This window comes from Geotrypetes seraphini, chromosome 8 (genome assembly GCF_902459505.1).
Source record: "Geotrypetes seraphini chromosome 8, aGeoSer1.1, whole genome shotgun sequence".
Lineage (NCBI taxonomy): Eukaryota > Metazoa > Chordata > Amphibia > Gymnophiona > Dermophiidae > Geotrypetes > Geotrypetes seraphini.
In genome coordinates, this window is record NC_047091.1 from 103,578,235 (window position 1) to 103,602,618 (window position 24,384).

At 43.5% G+C, this 24,384-nt stretch overlaps 1 protein-coding gene across 1 annotated transcript in view; it reads left to right on the forward strand.

Annotated features, from left to right (window-relative positions):
• Positions 1-24,384, forward strand: part of UPF1 (UPF1 RNA helicase and ATPase) — a 357,405-nt gene that overhangs the window by 31,800 nt on the left and 301,221 nt on the right. The window contains exons 3-5 of the mRNA XM_033955970.1: positions 6,472-6,561; positions 19,855-20,022; positions 23,503-23,683. Coding sequence (XP_033811861.1) covers positions 6,472-6,561; positions 19,855-20,022; positions 23,503-23,683 — 439 coding nt within the window. The remainder of the gene's footprint in view (positions 1-6,471; positions 6,562-19,854; positions 20,023-23,502; positions 23,684-24,384) is intronic.

Genomic DNA, 24,384 nt, shown 5'->3' on the forward strand with positions numbered 1-24,384 from the left:
GATCTCACATGCCTATTGCACGCTTTCTTGAATTCAGACACAGCCTTTGTCTCCACCACCTTTTCTGAGAGACTGTTCTACGCATCTACCATCCTTTCTGTAAAATGTATTTTCTTAGATTATTTATGATCCTATCACCTCTTAACTTCATTCTAAGTCCTCTTATTTCAGAGCTTCCTTTCAAATGAAAGAGACTCGATGCATACACATTTACACTACGTAGATATTTCAGTGTCTCTATCATATCTCTCCTCTCCCGTCTTTCCTCCAAAGTATACATATTGAGATCTTTAAGTCTATCCCCATACACCTTATGAAGAAGACTACACACCATTTTAGTAGCCTTCCTCTGGACCGACTCCATCCTTTTTATATCTCTAGAATTGCACACAATATTCTAAATGAGGTCTCACCAGGGTCTTATACATACCTCCTTTTTCCTACTGGCCATACCTCTCCCTATGCACCCTAGCATCCTTCTAGGTTTTGCTATCACCTTTTCAACCTGTTTGGCCACCTTAAGATCATCACATACAATCACACCCAAGTTCTGGTTTTCTGTCGTGCACATAAGTTCCTCACCCCTAAACTGTACTGTTCCCTTTCCTCACCCCTAAACTGTACTGTTCCCTTGGGTTTTTGCAGCCCAAATGCATGACCTTGCATTTCCTAGCATTAAATTTTAGCTGCCAAATTTCAGACCATTCTTCAAGCTTCACCAGGTCCTTTCTTCATGTTATTCACCCCTTCCAAGTTATGTACTCTATTTGAGATTTTGGTATCATCCTCAAAGAGGCAAATCTTACACTACAGCCCTTCAGCAATATCACTTATAAAAATGTTAAAAAGAACAGCCCCAGGTTTCTTCTGCTTTTGTTAAAGACAGTCTGATTATACATCGACAATTAGTTTCTTGAAAATAGAATGAGAGCAAAAACATTACATTTATTGAATTTTCCTATTTGTTATCTGCTGTCTCCTGAGATATTGTTAGGCAGATATTTGAAGGAGGCATTGCTTTTGAATAAAGTTGAAAAAGTAATTATTTCTGATTGCAGGTATGTTTCCGTACCGAAAGCTGAGACTGTTTAGGGAAATGCAAAGGAGGGAGCTAATGAATCTTTGAATTTAACTGATTTTCTTGAATCCTCTCAGGAGTAAATTGCTACTAGAGCAAACCTCCTTGCAACTTTCTCAATTGAAGAGAAAATAAATGTCTTAAAATATTTTCAGAATAAGAATTCTCAGTTTTGTGGTCAGCCCATATTTATGGATAAGAACATAAGAATTGCCACTGCTGGGCCAGACCAATGGTCCATCGTGCCCAGCAATCTGCTCACGCGGTGGCCCTTTGGTCAAAGACCAGTGCTCTAAATGAGTCCAGCCTCACCTGCGTTTAGCAGGAACTTGTCCAACTTTGTCTTGAATCTCTGGAGAGTGTTTTCCCCTATAATAGACTGAAAGAGCGTTCCAGTTTTCTACCACTGTCTGGATGAAGAAGAACTTCTTTACATTTGTACGGAATCTATCCCCTTTCAACTTTAGAGAGTGCCCTCTCGTTCTCCTTATCATGGATAGGGTGAACAACCTGTCTTTATCTAATAAGTCTATTCCCTTCAATATTTTGAATGCTTTGATCATGCCCCCTCTCAGTCTCCTCTTTTCTAGGGAGAAGAGGCCCAGTTTCTCTAATCTCTCGCTGTTCCGCAACTCCTCTAGCCCCTTAACCATTTTAGTTGCTCTCCTCTGTACCCTTTCAAGTAGTACTGTGTCCTTCTTCATGTACGACGACCAGTGCTGGACGCAGTACTCCAGGCGAGGGCACACCATGGCCTGGAACAGCAGCATGATAACCTTCTCAGATCTGTTCGTGATCCCATTCTTTATCATTCCTAGCATTATGTTTGCCCTTTTCACCGCCGCCACGCATTGCGTGGACAGCTTCATCGACTTGTCAATCAGAACTCCCAAGTCTCTTTTCTGAGAGGTCTCTCCAAGTACCTCCTCAGACATCCTGTATTCGTGCATGAGATTTTTGTTACTGACATGCACCACTTTACACTTATCCATTTGCTATGTTGATTCCCATTTCTTGAGCTTGATTATGTCACGTTGCAGATCTTAGCAATCCCCCTGTGTCTTCACTACTCTGAATAACTTCGTATCGTCCGCAAATTTAATCATCTCACTCATTGTATCAATGTCCAGATCGTTTATAAAGATGCTGAAGAGCACGGGTCCAAGCACCGAGCCCTGCGGCACCCCACTGGTGACGCTCTTCCAGTCCGAGTATTGTCCATTTAACCCCACTCTCTGTTTCCTATCCTCCAGCCAGTTTTTAATCCTCGATTCCATGGCTCGCAATTTTCCGAAGTAGTCGTTCATGCAGAACCTTGTCGAATGCCTTCTGAAAATCCAGATATACAATGTTGACTGGGTCACCCTTGTCTATCTGCCTGTTTACTCCCTCGAAGAAGTGCAACAAATTTGTCAAACAGGATCTGCCTTTGCTGAAACCGTGCTGGCTGGCCCTTATCAGTTCGTGTCCGTGAAGATGATCAATGATGCGGTCCTTTATCATCTTTCCCGGTACCAAGGTCAGACTCATCGGTCTGTAGTTTCCTGGATCTCCCCTTGAACCTTTTTTGAAGATCGGCGTAACATTCGCCACCTTCCAGTCTTCTGGAATCTTTCTGGATTTGGCTAGGACCACGGAACTATGTTGCAAAGAATTCTTGAAGTTGAAAGATAAAGAGTTCTGTCTTTGGGAGGTAATTTTTCCTCCAATTTCCTTACAAATGTCATAACATTACAATCCAATAGATAGATTTACTTTGATCCCTCTCAGATTGAGAGATTATTGCTTGAAAAAAGTTTCTGAAGTGGGTTAGCGGATTTAAAGGATAAATTAATATAGAATATAGGATGGATGGTGATAGAAAGTTAGGTCCTTATTTCTGATTATCTATTAATAATTGTGAATTAATTTCTGGTTCCTTTTCCCGTTGATGTGGACTATATATTTTTTACTTTATTTCGTTTGAAATATATAATTAAAAATTAATTTAAAAAAAGAGCAGGCCCAAGAACATAGTCATGCCTCAACATTTACACTCAAAAAATGTGCAGTCGTACTCCCATCCCTGCATGCAAAAAAGACATACTCGCTACTGCTCCCAAACATCTACAGTTCCTCAACATACCAATGTTGTCTTGATTTTCAAACATGCAATCATGCAATTCTTGACCCATACTCAACATCCAGAAAGCCCCCACATGTCTAGCCATATGTAAAGAACAACTTTACTCAGGGAGGGATTTCATCAAATATGATTTATGTAATACTTAATACGTGCATTCTTCAGCTTGTTTATTTTCTCTTGCTGTTAGTCTAATTTGCTGTTTATCAAAATGTTATGTATCGTTTATTATGTGATAATTCATCCAAACTTAAATTTTAAAGCTATCGTGCATCATCTTTATTAAGGAGTCAACAGAAAACAGAAATAGTAGTACCATAAAATACTCAGGCACACAAGATGCACATGGCAGACAACAACTAAATAATAACAGTAGAGGTACAAAAACAATATCTACAAATACGGTTGTAAAATCCTTCCAGCTAGTATAAATACCCAGACATTAATACTATAACAATGGCATAGGAGCATAGTATCTAGTATGCAGAAAGAAGGACTGGTCCATAGAGATAATATGATCTGTTCTCCCAGACCCCACTTTTTTGCTTTACTCCAACATTTCCATAGCAAGCCACACTCGCAAACCAGCACTCAATCAACCAGTACCCATACAAACAGACATTCCCCCCCCTTCCCCACCCTACATCGAGAGACTAGAAGAGGATGGAAGAACACTTTCCACAAAGCTGTATAGGCCGTAACTTCAGTATTCAAAGCATGTTTATAATAACAAAGTTCAAAACGCCCCACTTCACCCATCTGGTGTAGCCATTGTTTCACTGGTATAGCCTCAGCCTGTGTCCAATACTGCAGAATAGTTTTCTTTACAGTTAACAGGGTCATATATATGAAACGCCTCAGACAAAGTCAGACCCTGCTCTTCCAAGAGGGTCTGATTTCCCAACAACAAGGTATTCTAACCCTATTCTAACTCCCACTGGAGCACTAGTTAAAGTTGTGCGAAGGAGCAGTTCCAGAGGGTCAGAGTGGGACATTCCACAATGGAGTGTACAAGAGAGCCTGGGGCCTGCTTACATTTACTACATTGCGAATCGTCTCACAAGCACATTCTGGCACCCCGCTCTCTAGTGATGTAGGCCAGATGAAGAAGCTTAAATTGTATTTCCTGCAGAGCTGCAGATTTAACAAACTCATGTAATGTGCTAAAGAGAGACAAAAAGGCTGCAGATGTGTAATGTACATGAAGGTCCCTATTAGAGAATGACACGGTGGCGGTTTACCCGCGGTCACCGCATTTAAGCCGCGGGTCACCGCGGAAAACGGGGAAGAAAACTAGCAGTCGCTGCGGCGACGGGGACAAGGCCATTCACCGACCGCGGAAACGGTGAAAAGGTTTGTCCCCGCGGGCCAATGTACCCCCTTCTAAGAACCGCTATTTACCTGTGTTTCACCGTGCTCCTCATTTGTCAGATCAACCCTTCCTGCCAATCGCAGCAGAAGGGTACCCAACCCCTCCTGCCGGTCCTCCCAATGGCCTCCCCTAAGATCGCCGGCAGGAGGGTACCCAACCCCTCCTGCTGGACCCCCCCCCCAACGAACCCTCCCACCCCGGAACCCCCTTAGTCTTACTTTCCAAGTTGGACCGGACAGCTCCTCGCTCGTCTGGCCAGCAGGCCTGCCTCCGTCCAAATGAGGCGGGCCCGCCCCTCCCCTCCCCTGCCTAACCCACAGGATCCTAGGGCCTGATTGGCCCAAGCACCTAAGGCCCCTCCTATAGCGGGAGTGGCTTTAGGTGCCTAGACCAATCAGGCCCTAGGATCCTGTGGGTTGGGCAGGGTAGGGGCGGGCCCGCCTCATTTGGACGGAGGCAAGCCTGCTGGCCATACGTGTGAGGAGCCGTCCGGTCCAACTTGGAAAGTAAGACTAAGGGGGTTCCGGGGTGGGAGGGTTCGTTGGGGGGGGGGGGGGTCCAGCAGGAGGGGTTGGGTACCCTCCTGCCGGCGATCTTAGGGGAGGCCATTGGGAGGACCGGCAGGAGGGGTTGGGTACCCTTCTGCTGCGATTGTCGGGAGGGCCGTTGGGGGGGTCTACAGGAGGGGTTGGGTGCCCTCCTGCCGTGATCGCTGGGGGGAGGGGAGACTTGCAGCCGTAGCCGCGGTCACTATGCTTTTTTTTTATATATTATTTTTTATTTTCAAAATTTTACAGAAAGTGTACAACATATTAAAATATAATTGATGAATATACAATAACACTTTTATATCTAATACATTATGTTCTAAATATATTTTTTTATCCCCTCTCCCTCCCCCCACCCTTCTATTACTTCTCATTCATACAATACATATTGTATAATATATTATAACATATTATGTAGAAATTATTTTCATTAGTGATTGAAAAACTGTATGAAAAATAACTTTTAAATTTAGTGATCAAAATGTGTCAGTTTTGAGAATTTATATTAATTAATTTTTTCTCTGCGTGTTTTGTTTTTGTATAGTTATTAACTAATATTTAACTAAGTTTTAAAGTTTTAAAGTTTTAAAGAATGTTTCCTTTATACGTAAATAAAGAAAAGTGAATGGGATTGCAGTGGCGGTGACGGGGCGGTGAATGGGGTGGCAGTGGCGGTGACGGGGCGGTGAAGAGGATGGTGAGACGGGGACGGGGCGGTGACGGGGATGGTGAGACGGGGACGGGGCGGTGACGGGGATGGTGAGACGGGGACGGGGCGGTGACGGGGACCAATTTTTTCACCGTGTCATTCTCTACTCCCTATTCCACGTTTCCCTAAGGGTAGCTAAGTGCCTGATGGGAGCAAAGGTGCAAACCACTCCATACCATAAAGAAACAGAGCTCCCAGTAGCTGGGACCTGGAATAAGTAATCATTCACAGGGCCACATCGCCATGAGTCCTCCATGCTGCCGCTGCAGTGTCATATAATAATGCCGCGCCAGCAAATAAGTAAAAAATTAAGTGTTAGGGATCCCCCACTGCTCTTTGAAATGAGAAAAGGGATGAAACGTATCCGTATCGAGGTTGACCATGTCGTTAAGTGTAACTACCCCCTGGGAAGCCCATTCCGCAAAAGGATTAGCCCCAAGGCTTGGGAGAAAGTTAGGGTTACCCATTCATTATTCTTATGCATTATGGTGTATTAATCTTGTTATACTGCTTGTTCATTTTACTGGTCCAAGCGGTCTTTATTTGTTAATCTACATTGTACAAATTATTTTTGTTCTTACTAGCACATGATTGTTAAATCCATGTTTTCATGTAAGAACTGTATTCATTTTTTAATTTTAGTTACTGTGGTATCCATGATCCAGCCTGTGTGGTTTACTGCAACACCAGCAAGAAGTGGTTCTGTAATGGACGTGGCAATACATCTGGAAGGTAATTTCTAAAAATCAGAATATGTAATTTGATTGTGTAACACCATATGGGAATTTAATTCTCATGTTTGTGCCAAGTTGATTCTCTGTTGACAGGACAGCTTCTGTTGAACAAATTTTCTTACCCTATTAATTTTATGATGGTACCCTCTCCTGACAGGAGTGTTTCAAGGATTGATTTTGTGCCCTTGACGTCTCTACTGGGGTAATTCTCACTGGAATCTAAATGTTTTGCTACCAAGAATATTCCTTTGGGTGTTTTGAGTTTAAGGATGTGTGATGGTGTTAGCTGCCCATCTATTCAAGTCGGGCTGCTGAGAGCCTGTTCTTGTACAATCCTACTTTATTCTGGGACCAGTGGGCTATTTCTGTCTACCCGCCAGGATCTGTAGTTAGCCTCAAAACGTCAGAGGCTTTTTCTGCCGTCATACTCTGTTTCTATCCCCTCCTCTCATACCTCATCACTGAGCATGCTTCTCATCACACTAGTCTTCCTTCCTACATGCCAGGCTGTAAGAGCTTATCTTTTCTGCTCGTATTTAATTTTGTAGAATTTTATTATTATTATTATTTTTTTGCTTCATCTGGTTCGAGGGAGCAGGACCGGGGTTAGTGGTTTTGGACATGTACAGGCTTTGGTTGTGGTATCTGGGGGTCTCCTATGAGTTTAATCTCTATGACCACCTGTTTATTCTGGCAGGCCCTACCCGCAGGCGCAGGTCAGCTTCGAAGGCCACCGTTTCTAGTTGGATTCGAATAGCCATAGCCGCGGTTTACGTGGCAGCTGGAAAGTAGTCCCCACTTGAGGTGTGGGCGCATTCAACCAGAGGTGTTTCGTCCTCTTGGGCGGAGTCATTGGCTTTTTCTCTGGACGAGATTTGCAGGGCCACTATTTGGTCCTCCTTGCATACCTTCTCCAAGTTTTACAGGATCGATGTTGCGGCCAAGCAGAATGCTTTTTTTGATGCCTTTGTCTTGATAGCGGGCTCATTAGTCCCACCCTGAATATTTGGGATTGCTCTGTTACATCCCACTGGTCCCAGAATAAAGTGGGATTGTACAAGAACGAAATATTAGGTTCTTACCTTTGCTAATCTTCTTTCGTGTAAATCTACACTTTATTCCGGGAACCCGCCCTATACTTGCTGATTCATCAATTATCAGCCTTTATAAATTCTAATATGCTGTATTTCTGTCCAGTTTTTAATGAGACAGAGTCAGCATGGGTTCAGCCAAGAGAGATCTTGCCTCACCAATTTGCTTGGCTTCTTTGAAGGTGTGAATAAACATGTGGATAATGGTGTGCAGGTTGATATAGTGTATCTAGATTTTTAGAAAGCTTTTGATAAAGCTCCTCACGAGAGGCTCATGAGAAAATTAAAGTGTCATTGGATAGGTGGTAAAGTTCAGTTGTGGATTAGGAATTGGTTATCAGATCGAAAACAGATGGTAGGGTTAAATGGTCATTTTTCTCAATGGAGGAGAGTAAACAGAAGGTAGGATTAAATCAGTGGTTCCCAAGCCTGTCCTGGGGGAACCCCAGCCAGTTAGGTTTTCAAGATATCCCTAATGAATATGCATGAGAGAGATTTACATTACATTACATTACATTAGTGATTTCTATTCTGCCTGTGCCTTGCGGTTCTAGGCGGATTACAAGTTAGAAGAGATCTGGACATTACCGAGAGAATTACATAACATTGATTCATGAACTTTACATGGTGTGGTAGAGGATTATAAATTATAAGATATCTGGATCTTTTCCGAAATAATTTCATAGTAGAGAATCAAGTAATAAACAGGGTACAGTGGATAATATCAGTATATACTGGTTACAGAAGAAAAATTACCTAACAATGAGGGAGGAAGTTTGTTGGATACTGAAGGTAGATGCTTATTTAGGAATCAGAATATTTTTGGAAGGTAAGGTTCTAGGAGTTGACTGATGTGTTAGAGGGTGAGCTTGTGCGAGGGGGGAGGAGATTAGTTAGTGGGGATGTGTTTTTTAAATAGAAATGTTTTGATTTCTTTTCAAAACACTTTGATGTCTGTTGTTTTGATCATCAGTTTGGTGATGGTGGGGTCAATTTTCGCTGCCTGTGTCGCTAGAAGTTTATTACGTCGTGTGCCATTGTGAGGGGGGAAGGTGAATAGGTTTTGAGTTCTCCTTAATCTGGGTGAGTGGTAGCGGTATAGGCGGTTGTTTAGGTAACAGGGGGCAGTACCATGGGTTACTTTAAATAGTAGACAATAGAACTTGATTTGCATACCTGTCACTTCCATTATATGCAAATCTCTCTCATGCATATTCATTAGGGATATCTTGAAAACCTGACTGGCTGGACAGGTTTGGGAACCACTGGGTTAAATGATCATTTTTCTCAATAGAGGAGAATAAACAGTGGAGTGCTGCAGGGGTCTGTACTGAGACCGGTGCTATTTTAACTTATTTATAAATGATCTGGAAATTGGAACGATGAGTGAAGTGATTAAATTTGCAGATGACACTAAACTGTTTAAAGTTGTTAAAACGCATACGGATTGTGAAAAATTGCAGGCAGACCGTAGGAAATTGGAAAACTGGGTGTCCAAATGGCAGATGAAATTTAATGTGGACAAATGCAAAATGATGCACATTGGGAAAAATAACCTGAATCACAGTTACCAGATGCTAGGGTCCACCTTGGGGTTTAGTGCCGAAGAAAGTAAGTTTATGTTCCCCATTGATGGGGACTTTGGAAAGGTACTAAAGCGGTTGCAGAGGGTGATGACAGAGATTAATAGTTGAATGAATTGTAATAGACTGAAATTGAGTGTTCAGAAAACGAAGGTTATATGTTTTGTTCGTTCAGTGGGATATGCTCTTCCTGATAAAATCGACTTATTAGACATTACTGTTGCAATATCCATGGAGATAAAATATTTAGAGGTTTTACTAGATTCTTTCTGACATTCAGGGGGCATGTATGTGCAGTGGTAAAAAAGGTATTTTAAAAATTTTATCTGTTGAGCAGTTTGCACCCATATTTGTCAGCCTCTATGTTTAGGACTGTCTTGCAGTGTGACATTATCATGCCTAAACTACTGCAATTTGGTGCTTCTGGGTATACCTGCATCAGCACTGAGTGTGCTGCAGGTAGCCCAGAACACGATTGTTCAAACTCTGTTTCGATTAAGAAAGAGTGGTCATGTGACAGAATGCTAAATATATTTGTATTGGTTAAAATTAGAACATCAAATCCTTTATAAATTATTGGTCATGGTGCATCTCTGTATACACAGTAAGGCACCGAAGCATTTGATGGATAGCATTCTGCCCTATGAACCACAGCGCATGTTGCGCTCAGTGACTCACCATGACCTACATATTCCAACAGTGAAACAGCTGCGGCTAGCTGTGTCTAGAGCTAGCATGTTTTCGTGTGTGGGTCCGCGGGAGTGGAATAAGCTTCCGGGATATTTATGACAGCAACAAGTTTGAGTAGTTTTACGAAAATGTTGAAGAAACGCCTCTTCTGTAAGATGAAATATGGGACTTGATCTAAAGTTTTATGATTCGAGGTGCTGGTAGTCTCTTTGTAATTTTAGGAGGCTTTACATGTTTTATTCATGTTCGATTTGTTGTAATGTATGTGATTTTTTTTGTGTATGTACTCTATTGTGACCTGCCTTGGGAAAGGCGGGGTATAAATAAATAAATAAATACAAATACTTGTCGGGGAGTATCCCCATAGCCCTCTCTCTCATGTTCTTATCCTCTACAGATGTTCCTGGCTGCTTTGCTTCTGACTGGTGAGATGAGGAACATGCTCAGTAATAAGATATGAGGGGGGAGGGGGATAAAGCCTCTGAAGTTTTGAGGCTACCTACAGATCCCGGTGGGTAAACAAAAATAACCCATTGGTCCCGGAATAAAGTGTGGATTTACAAGAAAGAAGATTAGCAAAGGTAAGAACCTAATCTTTCGTTATAAGAGAATTAGTTGAAAAGTTTCCGGCTTGAACAAAGAGCAAGATTAACATCACAAGCTGTCCAGTAGATGTTTTTGACAAACATCTATGGCTAGATTTTCAATTCAGTCTGACATCTAGTTTTGACAAATTTGAGTATTACATTGTGATAAAATTCCTTTATTTGAAGGGAAATCGCCTACTAAAATTAAATCTGAGTTAGATGCAGTATATGGTGATGGACTCCTTCATTTTCAATGGTGAAAGCGTGAGCTGCTGAGTTTAAATGTGGCTGGACAAGCATTGTTGATGAATGTTCCAGATGTCCAAAAATAGCAACAACCAACAAAATAGTTGATGACGTTCACCGAATCGTGATAGAAGATTGCCGTTTGACCCTAAATGAGATAGCAGAGGCTGCTGGCATTTTATCATCCTATTCGAATATTTAGGCATGAGGAAGTTGAGTGCTTGATGGGTACCGCACTTGCTAACATAAGAAGTGCCTCTGCTGGGTCAGACCAGAGGTCCATCGTGCCCAGCAGTCTGCTCGTGCGGCGGCCCAACAGGTCCAGGACCTGTGTAGTAGTCCTCTATCTATACCCCTCTATCCCCTTTTCCTTCAGAAAATTGTCCAATCCCTTCTTGAACCCTAATTCTGTACTCTGTCCTATCACGCCCTCTGAAAGCTCATTCCAGGTGTCCACCACCTGTTGGGTGAAGAAAAACTTCCTAGCATTGGTTTTGAATCTGTCCCCTTTCAGCTTTTCCGAATGCCCTCTCATTCTTGTAGTTTTTGAAAGTTTGAAGAATCTGTCCCTCCACTTTCTCTATGCCCTTCATGATCTTGTAAGTCTCTATCATATCCCCTCTAATTCTCCTCTTCTCCAGGGAAAAGAGCCCCAGTTTCTGCAGTCTCTCAGTGTATGAAAGGTTTTCCATACCTTTTATCAAATGTGTCGCTCTCCTCTGAACCCTCTCGAGTATCGCCATATCCTTCTTAAGGTATGGTGACCAATATTGGACGCAGTACTCCAGATGCGGACGCACCATCGCCCGATACAACAGGTTGTAATACCCTTCTTGATTATACCTAGCATTCTATTTGCTCTCTTAGGGCCGTTGCGCACTGTGCCGATGGCTTCATTGTCCCTTTCTTGTGTACTCTCACTCAATAACATCCCTCCCATCGTATAGCTGTACCTCTGGTTTCTGCTTCCCACATGCGATACTTTACATTTCTCTACATTGAACTTCATCTGCCATCTCATCGCCCACTCCCCTAGCTTGTTCAGGTCCCTTTGTAATTCTTCGCAGTCCTCTTTAGTCCGAGTAGCACTAAATAGTTTGGTGTCTTCTGCAAATTTTATTATTTCGCACTTTGTCCCTGTTTCTATATCATTTATAAAAATATTGAATAGCAGCGGTCCGAGCACCGACCCCTGCGGAACACCACTCGTAACCCTCCTCCAGTCCGAGTAGTGGCCTTTCACTCCTACCCTCTGCTTCCTCCCCCCCAACCAATTTCTGATCCATCTGTGTATGTCTTCTTCCACCCCATGGTTCTTCAGTTTCTGAAGTAGGCGTTCATGGGGTACCTTGTCAAAGGCTTTTTGGAAATCTAAATATACGATGTCTATGGGGTCCCCTTTGTCCATTCGTTTGTTAATTCCTTCGAAGAAGTGCAGTAAGTTCGTTAGACATGATCTCCCCTTGCAGAAGCCATGTTGGCTTGTGATTAGAAGTTTATTTCTTTCAAAATGCTCGTCGATGCTGTCTTATCAGCGCTTCTGCCATTTTCCCCAGAACCGAGGTCAGACTCACCGGTCTGTAGTTTCCCGGGTCACCTCTCGATCCCTTTGTAAAGATGGGCGTAATATTGGCTATCTTCCAATCCTCCGGGATCACACATGTTTTCGGGGATAGATTGCAAATTTGCTGTAGTAGTTCCGTTATTTCTTCCTTTAGTTCTTTCAGAACCCTTGGATGGATTTCATCCGGGCCCGGCGATTTGTCAGTTTTTAGTTTTTCTAACTGCCTGCGTACGTCTTCAAGGCTTACTTCCATGGATGTTAGTTTATCTGTTTGGGCTCCTTTGAAGATTTGCTCAGGTTCCGGTATGTTGGATGTTTCCTCTTTTGTAAATACAGTCGAAAAGAACATGTTTAGTCTTTCCGCCACTTCTTTCTCCTCCTTCACCACTCCCTTCCTGTCTCCGTTATCCAGGGGTCCCACCTCCTCCCTAGCCGGCAGCTTCCCTTTAACATATCTGAAGAACGGTTTGAAATTTCGTGCTTCCTTGGCTAGCTTTCTTCATATTCTCTTTTAGCTTTTCTAACCACATGATGACATTCTTTTTGATACTTCCTGTGCTCTTTCCAGTTCTCCTCAGTTTTGCCCTTTTTTCATTTCCTGAATGAATTCTTCTTATCACCTATCGCTTTCTTCACTTCTTTGGTTATCTACGCCGGGTCATTTGTTCGATTCTTTTTGCAACTTTTTCTGAATCTTGGTATATGTAGATTTTGTGCCTCGATCACCGTGTCCTTGAATAAGACCAGGCTTGCTCTAAAGTCTGCCATTTCTTTAAGGTGTTCCTAAGTTTCTTCCTTACCATTACTCTCATTGCTTTGTAGTTTCCTTCCTTTTTTTTTTTTTTTTTTTAATTCTTTATTCATTTTATAATTCACAAGTGTACAGTAAATGTCAAACAATTAGAATACAATACCACTTGAAAATCTACCATATCATACAACAAAAAGATATAACCCCTACCCCCTCCCACTTCCATATACAACAAAAAATTAAAATTAAAGTTAAAAGTTGTTGTTATAGTTCTCTTACCCTTCGGTTTTCCTACTTCAACTTTGAACTTGATCATATTGTGATCGCTGTTTCCCAACGGTCCCACTACTTCCACTTCCTTCGCAGGTCCTCTTAGCCCATTTAGGATTAGATCTAGAGTGGCATTCCCTCTCGTTGGTTCTCTAACAAGTTGATCCATGACGTAATCCTGTATAGCCTCCAGGAATCCGGGGTCTGGCGCATTTTGAGCTTCCAAGACTCCAGTCTATCCCGGGATAGTTGAAGTCTCCCATAATAATCATGTTACCGCTTTTGCATTCTCGCTTCATCTCGGCTTCCATTTCTTCATCGATAGCTTCGGTTGCCTAGGTGGACGATAGTACAGGCCTATCTTTATCTCTGGCCCTTTCTTTCCTGGTATTTTAACCCATAGCAATTCCAAATTGTTGGTTGTCGCTGCTGTGTCCACTCTGGTCGAGTGTATGCTTTCTTTTATGTATAGGGCTATTCCTCTTCCTTTCTGACCTGACCTGTCCTGGTGATAGTTTGTACCCCGGCAATGCTGTATCCCATTTGTTTTCTTCATTCCACCATGTTTCGGAGACTCCAATGATGTATATGTTCTTAGTTTTGGCCATGACTTCTAATTCCCCCATTTTGTTCCTTAGGCTCCTTGCATTAGTATACCGTATTTTCACTCATATACCGCACACCCATGTAAAACGTGCACACGGGTATAGCACGCGGGAAACTGTAATTTATGTAAATAAAATTTTATATACCGCGCACACCCATATACCGCGCATGCCGCCCCGACTCTCCCGTTGCCGCCCGACTCTCCTTTCGCCTGCCCCGACTCTCCTCTGACCACCCCGACTCTCCTTTCGCCCGCCCCGACTCTCCTCTCCCCCTTGAAGTCCTGTCCCCACCCTGAAAGCCTGATGCCCCCCCTGACATCCGATTCACCCCGCAGGACCGCTCGCACCACCCCTCCGATGTCCGATTCACCCCCCCCCTGCAGGATCGCTCGCACCCCACAGCCTCCCCCCCCATCATGAAGAAGCTCCTACCATTCTCCTGCTGCTTCCTCTGCCGGCGGTCCCGGGCCTTCTGTGAGCCCTGCTCTGAAATGCTTCCTCTTCCGGCGGTCCCGGCCCTTCTGTGAGTCCTGCGTCTGCACTGCTTCCTCTTCCGGCGGTTCCGCCCTTTCTCTGGTATTTTTTTTGTCTTCACTTCCTTTCGCTGTGCTTCAAATTTTATTTTCTTCTCCTGTGTTGCAATCCTTTTATCCTCCTCTTCTGGGTTAGTCAACTCCTGTGTTTTGCCTGTTGTTTCTTCCCAGCATTTTTCCCCCTTAGTATCTTTGCGGGATACCTCCTTCCGAATCGTCGACACTCTGTTGCCTGTCGTCTTTCCCCTTCTACTTAGTTTAAAGCCTGTTCTATTCCTCTCCTGATGTTTGCTCGAAGTCTAGTTCCCGCTGCGCTCAGGTGCAGTCCATCTCTCCTGAAGAGCTTGCTCTTACCCCAAAACGTTGTCCAGTTCCTCACAAAGTGGAACCCCTCTTCTTCACATCATCTCATCCATGCATTTATTGATTGTAGTTCCGTCTGCCTCTTCACATCTGCCCTCGGTACTGGTAGGATCTCTGAGAACGCTATCTTCTGGGTCCTCATCTTCAACTTCCTTCCCAGGATCTTGAACTGTTCTATCAGTGCACTACTTCTTCTGTAGTCTCTCCTGCTGACATCATTTGTCCCGATGTGGATCATTACTGCTGTCTCTGCTCCTTCCAGGATCTCTCCAATTTTGTCCACGATGTCCTTTGTTCTCGCTCCTGGGAGACAGGTCACTAGTAGATCTTCTCTCCCACCTGCTATATGGCTGTCTACATTCCTTAGGATTGAGTCTCCCACTAGGATCGCAGACTTTCCCTTCTTCAATTTTCGCTTCAGTCGCAGGTCTGTGTCCTCGGTGTGCTTTACTGCTTCCTCTTCTAGGCATTGGCAAGACCTTGCCTCCCCAAAAATGGGTTCCTTTGGACATTTTGGAAAACATGTTTTGAATGTTTGAAGTGCAATGAGAACAACTTTTTGTGGCATTTTCTGACTCTGGATAAGACTTGGGTTCATCACTAAACTCTTGAGACAAAACAACAATCCAAACAATGGACTACAAGAGATGAACTGACTCCAAAGAAAGCGAAAATGGCTCCATCAGATGGAAAGGTGATGGCGACTGACTTTTAGGATTTCCTTGTGATAATTTTTATTGACTATCTGGAAAAAGGAAAACCATTAATGTCAAATACTATGCTGGCTTATTACAATGTATAAGTCCTGAAATCGAGATGAAACGTCCTCATTTGGCCAAGAAGAAAGTTCTCTTCCTTCTAGACAATGACTGGCTGACACATCATAGTAACATAGTAACATAGTAGATGACGGCAGATAAAGACCCGAATGGTCCATCCAGTCTGCCCAACCTGATTCAATTTAAAAATTTTTTTTATTTTTTTAATTTTTCTTCTTAGCTATTTCTGGGCAAGAATCCAAAGCTTTACCCGGTACTGTGCTTGAGTTCCAACTGCCAAAATCTCTGTTAAGACTTACTCCAGCCCATCTACACCCTCCTAGCCATTGAAGCCCTCCCCTGCCCATCCTTCACCAAACGGCCATACACCGACACAGACCGTGCAAGTCTGCCCAGTAACTGGCCTAGTTCAATATTTAATATTATTTTCTGATTCTAAATCTTCTGTGTTCATCCCACGCTTCTTTGAACTCAGTCACAGTTTTACTCTCCACCACCTCTCTCGGGAGCGCATTCCAGGCATCCACTACCCTCTCCGTAAAGTAGAATTTCCTAACATTGTCCCTGAATCTACCACCCCTCAACCTCAAATTATGTCCTCTGGTTTTACCATTTTCCTTTCTCTGGAAAAGATTTTGTTCTACGTTAATACCCTTCAAGAATTTGAACGTCTGAATCATATCTCCCCTGTCTCTCCTTTCCTCTAGGGTATACATATTCAGGGCTTCCAGTCTCTCCTCATACGTCTTCTGGCGCAAGCCTCCTATCATTTTCGTCGCCCTCCTCTGGACCGCCTCAAGTCTTCTTACGTCTTTCGCCAGATACGGTCTCCAAAACTGAACACAATACTCCAAGTGGGGCCTCACCGATGACCTGTACAAGGGGCATCAACACCTTCTTCCTTCTACTGACTACGCCTCTCTTTATACAGCCCAGCATCCTTCTGGCAGCAGCCACTGCCTTGTCACAATGTTTTTTCGCCTTTAGATCTTCAGACACTATCACCCCAAGGTCCCTCTCCCCGTCCGTGCATATCAGCTTCTCTCCTCCCAGCATATACGGTTCCTTCCTATTATTAATCCCCAAATGCATTACTCTGCATTTCTTTGCATTGAATTTTAGTTGCCAGGCATTAGACCATTCCTCTAACTTTTGCAGATCCTTTTTCATATTTTCCACTCCCTCTTCGGTGTCTACTCTGTTACAAATCTTGGTATCATCTGTAAAAAGGCACACTTTTCCTTCTAACCCTTCAGCAATGTCACTCACAAACATATTGAACAGGATTGGCCCCAGCACTGAACCCTGAGGGACTCCACTAGTCACCTTTCCTTCCTTCGAGCGACTTCCATTAACCACCACCCTCTGGCGTCTGTCCAACAGCCAGTTTCTGACCCAGTTCACCACTTTGGGTCCTAACTTCAGCCCTTCAAGTTTGTTCAACAGCCTCCTATGAGGAACTGTATCAAAGGCTTTGCTAAAATCCAAGTAAATTACATCTAGCATATGTCATCGATCCAGCTCTCTGGTCACCCAATCAAAAAATTCAATCAGGTTCTTTTGGCACGATTTACCTTTTGTAAAGCCATGTTGCCTCGGATCCTGTAACCCATTAGATTCAAGGAAGTACACTATCCTTTCTTTCAGCAACACTTCCATTATTTTTCCAACAACTGAAGTGAGGCTCACCGGCCTGTAGTTTCCTGCTTCATTCCTGTGACCACTTTTATGAATAGGGACCACATCCGCTCTCCTCCAATCCCCAGGAATCACTCCCGTCTCCAGAGATTTGTTGAACAAATCTTTAATAGGACTCGCCAGAACCTCTCTGAGCTCCCTTAGTATCCTGGGATGGATCCCGTCTGGTCCCATCGCTTTGTCCCACCTTCAGTTTTTCAAGTTGTTCATAAACACCCTCCTCCGTGAACGGCGCAGAATCTACTCCATTTTCTCGTGTAACTTTGCCAGACAATCTCGGTCCTTCTCCAGGATTTTCTTCTGTGAACACAGAACAGAAGTATTTGTTTAGCACATTTGCTTTCTCCTCATCACTCTCCACATATTTGTTCCCAGCATCTTTTAGCCTAGCAATTCCATTTTTTATCTTCCTCCTTTCACTAATATATCTGAAAAATTTTTTATCTCCCTTTTTTACATTTTTAGCCATTTGTTCTTCTGCCTGTGCCTTCGCCAAACGTATCTCTCTCTTGGCTTCTTTCAGTTTCACCCTGTAGTCCTTTCTACTCTCCTCTTCTTGGGTTTTTTTATATTTCATGAACGCCAACTCTTTCGCCTTTATTTTCTCAGCCACTAGGTTGGAGAACCATATCGGCTTCCTTTTTCTCTTGTTTTTATTGATTTTTGTTCACATAAAGGTCCGTAGCCATTTTTATCGCTCCTTTCAGCTTAGACCACTGTCTTTCCACTTCTCTTATGTCCTCCCATCCTAACAGCTCTTTCTTCAGGTACTTTCCCATTGCATTAAAGTCTGTATGTTTGAAATCTAGGACTTTAAGTATCATGCGGCCGCTCTCCACTTTAGCCGTTATATCAAACCAAACCGTTTGATGATCGCTACTACCCAGGTGAGCACCCACTCAAACATTAGAGATACTCTCTCCATTTGTGAGGACCAGATCCAATATCGCTTTTTCCCTTGTGGGTTCCGTCACCATTTGTCTGAGCAGAGCCTCTTGAAAGGCATCCAAATCTCCCTACTTCTTTCCGATTCCGCAGACGGAACATTCCAGTCCGCATCCGGCAGGTTGAAATCTCCCAACAGCAGAACCTCCTCTTTCCTTCCAAACTTTTGGATATTCACAATCAGATCCTTATCAATTTGCTGCGATTGAGTCAGAGGTCTGTAGACTACACCCACGTAGATAGAAGTTCCATCTTCTCTTTTCAGAGCAATCCATATCGCTTCTTCCTCTCCCCAGGTCCCTTGCATTTCGGTCGCTTGGATATTGATCTTTACATAGAGAGCTACTCCTCCACCTTTATGACCATCTCTGTCCTTCCTAAAAAGATTATATCCCGGTATGTTTGCATCCCATCCATGTGATTCACTGAACCATGTCTCTGTGATAGCAACAATATCTAGATCTGCCTCTAATATCAGGGCTTGCAGATCATGAACTTTGTTGCTTAGACTGCGAGCATTTGTGGTCATCGCTTTCCAGCTATTTTTCAGCGATAATCTCCTTTTTCGTATGGATTTTTGTGTCGTTTCACTTTCCGTTGCAATACTAAGAAATGAGTTGCTGATATTGCTTATGTTGCAGCCTTTACTACTATCACATCTTTTCTTTTGTCGGGGGTGGTCTCTATAATTGTCCTTCGTACATACACCACCCCCACCTTCTAGTTTAAATGCCTAGAAAAATATTGTCTAAATTTCTCTGCAAGGTTTCTTTTTCCTGCTGTAGTAATATGTAGCCCATCAGTGCAATATAGCTTCTTGTCCTTCCATGTATTTCCCCATCCTCCTATGTACCTGAAGCCTTCTTGATGACACCAGGCTCTGAGCCATCTATTAAAGTCCTCTGTGTTTTTCACTCTTTGCTCTCCCTTTCCATATGCAGGCAGTATTTCAGAAAAAGCTAAAGTCTTGATGGCAAATTGCATGAATTGCAGCTTGAATTAATTCCTCATCCATCCCGGATTTGGCCCCTTGTGACTTCTGTTTCCAATCCTGAAAAATGGCTGCCTGCGAATAAATTTTCTTTGGATTCTGCAGTTATAGATGCTGTAAATAGCTATTTTTCTAGATTAGATGTTTTGTATTTTACTGAAAGTTTGAAAGGTCTGGAAAAACATAAGAGCAAATGAATTTTGAGTTGAAAAACAAATCCACCCCCCCAAAACCCCCTCCCAAAGTTTTCTTGATTAGGCTGGAAACTTTTCAATTGACCCTCGTATGGTGCAGACCTCTTTGACAGTAATGCCTAGGAGTGTTTAGAAATAGAAAGTCATGCCTGCACCCAGGTATCAACAGAGTGAAATGTTTCCCCATGCTATATTTTCTGTATTAGCTTGAAGATTGTAATCCATTAATGTAATAGTAGAAACACCTAGTTATAAAATACATTTAATCACAGTAAAACAGTATGTGAAATCCACCATGTTTAAATGATCCAAGTTAAACAAATTTGACAGAAGCTAAGACCTAAGACATGCTCATTACACTGTTTGGTGTATATAAATTCATTTGTTTCTGCTTTTAGCCACATTGTGAATCACCTTGTAAGGGCAAAATGTAAGGAGGTGACACTCCACAAGGATGGACCATTGGGTGAGACTGTTCTGGAGTGCTACAACTGTGGATGTCGAAATGTATTTCTTCTTGGCTTCATCCCTGCCAAGGCTGACTCTGTGGTTGTTTTGCTGTGCAGGTGAGTAAAATGCCTCATTAGGACTTGCAAAACAATTAACTAAGTATGTTTTTTACTAACTAGTACAAGCATTTGTATGCACTCCTTTTTGAGAGTAAAAATGAAGTGCCTTATATACTTGAATATAAACTGAGATTTTTTGGGGAAAAAATGAGGAGTCTTGGTTTGATCTTTCTTGCTTCCTCCCTCTATAAATCCCCTTCCCGCTTTGTTCCCGACCTCGCCTAACTGGCACTTCAGGCCTACCACCTCCCTACCCGCTAACCTGCATTTGTTTTCACCCCTACTAATGGGTACTTCAGTTCTACTACCTCCTCACCCGATGACCGGCACATCTGTCCCTCCCCCCCCCCCCCCCGGCTGACCTGCACAGATCTTTTCCTTACTGAAGATCAGTGCTGGAACTGGGCCTTATGCATAATCAAGGCCTGCCAGTTCCCATCTTCTCCAAGAATCTCAGAAAGGAAAGGAGCCAGCAGAGATCTTGATGGAGCATGCGCAGATGCGCAAGGCCCTGCTCTGGCCTAACACACAGCATTGGCCTCAGCCAGTCATCGGGTAAGAAGGTGGTAGCACTGAAGTGCCCTTAGGGCAGGGGTGAAAACAACAAGTGCAGGTTAGCGCGGGTAGTGTGGTAGTAGGACTGAAGTGCCTGTTAGGTGGTGTTGGGAACAGAAGTGCCGGTTAAGGGTGTTTGTGTGAAATCTTCAAAGAGAAGGTATTTTGATTTATATTATTAGCAAATATAATAGAGGGGGGAAAGGGTTTAGAGGGTTGGAATCTGGGATTAAAGTATTGGACTATGAGCAATAATTACCATATATAGTCGAATATAAGCCAAGATTTTGGGGCCAAAAAAATAGCCCAAAAATGGAGGACTTTGGCTTATATTCGGGCCATTGCCTATCCGCCCCCCTCCTGGACCTATTGCAGGCCTCCATAGGGCCTGCCGCAAGACCCGGTGGACCAGCAGTGGGCTGGGACATAAGGGACTCTCCTTGTCTCCTGTCCCGGCCGAATCCAAAACCCCCTGTGTTGACTTCTTGGCGGCCTCGCGGTGGATGGGATAGTAGGAATCCCTTCTTCCTCCTGTGCCTCTACACCTCCCATGTACCTTTTGGGTCCCTGGGTGCTCCTGCTCTATGCACCAGCTGGATATCTTCCTGCCCTCCTGCTCTGTTTGAGGCTGCTTGCGATTTTATTTTTCTTATTATGTTATTCCATCTTTTATTTTTTTTTATTTTTATTTTATTAAGATTTTATATACCGCCTATCAAGGTTATCTAAGCGGTTTTACAATCAGGTACTCAAGCATTTTCCCTATCTGTCCCGGTGGGCTCACACTCTATCTAACGTACCTGGGGCTATGGAGGATTAAGTGACTTGCCCAGGATCACAAGGAGCAGCGCGGGGTTTGAACCCACAACCCCAGGGTGCTGAGGCTATAGCTTCAACCACTGCGCCACACTCCTCCTCCTCTGTGCTATTAACTCTGTTTCCAAGGCCTCCTTATGCATTTGCTGTTTATTTCCTCTCCTTCACTTTTTGCACTACATCCTCCTTTGGCACTGATTTTTGTATTAAGTTTTCTTCCATTTTTCTACCTCCATCTCAAATCTGTCTTTCCAACTTTTCCCCTTCCCTCCGTCCATGTTTACCATCCTCTTCCCTTCATCCATGTGAACCATCTCTTCCCCTTCCCTCCGTCCATGTGCACCATCTTTTTCATCCTTCTCCCCTTCCCTCCGTCCATGTGCATCATCCCTTTCCTTAGCAACAGCAGCAGATGAATCCAGAGACCAATGGGATAGCACACATCTACCAGCAGGCGGCGATAGAGAAACTGATTAACAGGTGGTCCTATTGGCTGGCACTCCTCCTGTATCTCCAGTATGCTCTATCTCCCAGCAGGTGATGGTCGCTATTCGAATTGCTCCTGGATTCTGGCTGTGACTGGAACTTTATTTTCTCCTGTTGAGGTTTCTCTTCAGTGAGACTGCCATTCAGTTTCTCTTGTTGAGGTTTCTCTTCAGTGAGCTGGCAGTGCTATTTCTCCTGTTGAGATTTTCTCTTCAGTGAGACAGGGGTGTCCGGCTGAACGGTGCCGGCTTTAGGGGTTATACCTGGGCCCCCCCATGTCCCTGCCTCACCCTCCCTCCATTGCTAGAGGTTCTGACTTGGTCTCGATTTTTTCTTCTTTCCCTTCTCTGTTTAAAAAAAAAAAAAAAAAAAGGAGACCATAGTTGCTATATTCTGCCCTGTTAGTGCTGCAGAACCAGCTCTAACTGGCTTCAACCTGCTCTAGCAACAAGCTTGTGAGTATGTATGTGTTTGTTTTTTTTACTGTTGTTTGAACTTCAGGTTCTGTTTGGGAGTCTTAGTACCTTACTGCCGTCCATGTGCTACCATCTTCTTCCTCTTGCTGCCCATGGCCTCCTCTGCACCGTTCTTTGCTCTGGTCCACCCAAGCAGAAACGTGAAGTTGCTTCAGAGGGGGGTGGACCGCGGCATAAGAAAAGTACAAAGGAGTTCACCGTCATAGGTACTCCTATCCTTAGCTACCTGCTTCTCTCTGCCCCAGACCGACATCGCACGTAGTCCTGATGCTCCGGAAGCTGACACCGCCGCTCTGTACTGGGCTGAAGGGCCTTGAGTGTGTGCGCATGCTTAGGCTCAAGGCTTGCTGGACTTCCTTTGAGAATTCTGGAGAGGATGGGAACAGCAGGCCTTGAGCATGTGCAGACATTCAAGACCTTTCAGACCAACACAGAGCATCGGCTGTCGTCTTCTGGAGCATCAGGTCTGTAAGTGTGATGTTGGTCTGGGGCAAGGGGTAATGGGTAGTGGAGGACTGGGTTGAGAACCCCTGGTATAGAGGGAGTTCTGATCTACTAGTTGACCCCTTGAAGCTAAACAAGAATGTCTTCTGGCAATAGGGTAAAATCAGTTTGTCCCTCGTAATGTGGAACTATATGGTGGTTACCCTAGTTTGGGGCTAAAATAGGTGCTTAATGTTAAGTACCTCCTGCTTTGCTACTCCTTTTATTATGAATATGGAATAAATTGGGTATGGGGAGGGATGCTTCTCTGCCATTCTTTACCTGAATTTCATGCAGCCATCACATGACAATAAGTGAAATAACTTAAGAGTAGAATCAAGGAGGTGATTTTTTACAAGATGTACGTGTGTTGCCCCAAAGTGAAAAATACATAGATAGTGTTTGTTATGAATTTACTATACCTCCTAGTCCAACAAGTGGGTCTTGGCAACGAACCTTCTGGTTCGACCATTCATTATCCAATAACCTGTAAATCAGTATTGAACTATAGTAAAATATTTAATTTAACATGCCTGGTCAGGCAGTGAAACATCACTAATGTAACTGCTCTCAAATATCTTTTCTTCACTTTGCCATACAAAAGCATGCATTCACTGGATCTTACTAATTAGTTTTGTTTATTTTTAATATGGATGTGTAGGCAGCCATGTGCCAGTCAAAGCAGCTTGAAGGACATTAATTGGGACAGCTCCCAGTGGCAGCCACTTATTCAGGATCGTTGCTTTCTTTCTTGGCTGGTAAAGATTCCCTCTGAGCAGGAGCAGCTGAGGGCCCGTCAGATTACAGCTCAGCAAATTAATAAACTGGAGGAACTCTGGAAGGTAAGCATTAATCAGAATAAGCTAAAAGGAATGATAATAAGTGAATACAGTTTTAAGCATTAGAAATATTATTTCCTTAGCATCCAGTCCAAAATCTGTGGGTTATTCCTACACACCAGTGGATGGAGACAGAGAAAGTTCTGTGGTTTGCCCAATAAGGAAATCATGCAGTCTTGGAGCTTCAGTATCTCTGTATATCTTAGAGGACAACTAGGACATCATATTTTCATAGTTGAGTGACATCTGCCAGAGCTTGCAGCAGAGATGTTCCCCAGTGTTCTTTTTCTAGCAGCCTTTGGAACATGCACTGCTCATGCATGCACCTTCCCACCCTCTTTGCTGCCATGTAAGACCTAAGGCAGTCTCTCCTTCTGCAGCATTGAGAGGATGCATTTTTAAGCTTTCCCTCATGTGTGCCATCTTGCTTTTCTTTCTTTAGCAAATTCACCTGGTTTTTGTGCCATTTTCTCTTTCTTTACATGAGACCAGGTTGTCGCTTCTCAAGCGACGGATTGTCTCACAGCATATATTTGTCACATCATCTCTTTTGCAGTCGCTTTGATGATGGATGACCTCCTCCAATATATCCAGAGATCTCCTTTTTCACTTACCCCCTCATCACAAGGTAATCATGATGGATGCATCTCCTTATGCTTGGGGGGCACATACGGACGATCTTCAGACCCAGGGTCTCTGGACTG